General features: G+C 46.5%; 1 protein-coding gene across 1 annotated transcript in view; it reads right to left on the bottom strand.

Annotated features, from left to right (window-relative positions):
- Positions 1-1,280, bottom strand: part of LOC106870236 (palmitoyltransferase ZDHHC17) — a 15,017-nt gene that overhangs the window by 3,310 nt on the left and 10,427 nt on the right. Inside the window, exons 9-10 of the mRNA XM_052978265.1 lie at positions 706-830; positions 384-540 (exon numbers count right to left, since the gene is read on the bottom strand). Of these exons, the coding sequence (XP_052834225.1) occupies positions 384-540; positions 706-830 (282 nt within the window). The remainder of the gene's footprint in view (positions 1-383; positions 541-705; positions 831-1,280) is intronic.

Below are 1,280 nucleotides of genomic sequence, written 5' to 3'. Positions count from 1 at the left end.
ATTAACGTGCAAGTGGCTGAGCACTCCACAGACACGTGTACCCTTAACGTAGTTCTCGGGGATATTCAGTGTGACACGAAGTGTGACAAGGCTGACCCTTTGAAATACAGGCACAACAGAAACAGGAAGAAAGAGTGAGAGAAAGTTGTGGTGAAAGAGTGCAGCAGGGTTCGCCACCTTCCCCTGCCGGAGCCTCGTGGAGCTTTAGGCGTTTTCGCTCAATAAACACTCGCAACGCCCAGTCTGGGAATCGAAACCGCGATCCTATGACCGCGAGTCCGCTGCCCTAACCACTGGGCCATTGCACCTCCACGGATAAGGACTTACCTGCAACTAAACAAAGCAACAGCAAGCAACAAGGTTCAAATCAAAGTGACCCTTACCTACGCAGTTATTTATCCATGGACAGTGGTGGTCCATTTTGGCTACACATTTGTTACAGACAGAACAGTGTTTTGATCGAATCGGCCTCTTCACAACACACGTACTACAGAACTGGTTCATGCTGATAGACTGAAGCTCAGCAAACTCTAGAATTGTCTGGAAGAGAACGAAAGGCTTGGTGAAGGGTGGTGAGGGTGGAGTGGAAGAAATGAAGGGTTGGAGGGGAGTGAAGGGTTAGAGATGGATAAGAGAGACGGGAGAGAGAGGCAGAGAGAGGCACAGAGAGAGAGAGAGAGAGGCAGAGAGAGATGGCTAACTCACCTGGAATTTTTCATCTCTTGTGGCTGATATGAATCCAGGATCGGAACGCCAGCTTTTCCATAAATTATAAAACATCGCAGAAGAAAGCAGAGCAAATATGAAGGGGGCAGTGCTTGCGGAATGATCTGGGAGGGGAGCGTTAAGGGATCAGATATATATAAGGTGGGATATATGGAGCAAGAATATTGGCAGAATCTCATAGAAATATATATGTGTGTGTGTGTGTGTGTATATATATATGTGTGTGTGGGTGTGTGTGTGTGTGTATATATATATGTGTTATTTCTTTACTACCCACAAGGGGCTACACACAGAGGGGACAAACAAAGACAAACAAACGGATTAAGTCGATTATATCGACCCCAGTGCGTAACTGGTACTGATTTAATTGACCCCGAAAGGATGAAAGGCGAAGTCGACCTCGGCGGAATTTGAACTCAGAACGTAGCGGCAGACGAAATACGGCTAAGCATTTCGCCCGGCGTGCTAACGTTTCTGCCAGCTCGCCGCCTGTGTGTATATATGTATATATATGTGTGTGTGTGTATATATATATGTGTATATGTGTGTGTGTG

This window comes from Octopus bimaculoides, unplaced genomic scaffold (assembly GCF_001194135.2).
Source record: "Octopus bimaculoides isolate UCB-OBI-ISO-001 unplaced genomic scaffold, ASM119413v2 Scaffold_18307, whole genome shotgun sequence".
In the NCBI taxonomy this organism is placed as follows: domain Eukaryota; kingdom Metazoa; phylum Mollusca; class Cephalopoda; order Octopoda; family Octopodidae; genus Octopus; species Octopus bimaculoides.
The sequence above is the reverse complement of the archived record's forward strand: the minus strand, read 5'-3'. Positions and strand labels throughout refer to the sequence as shown.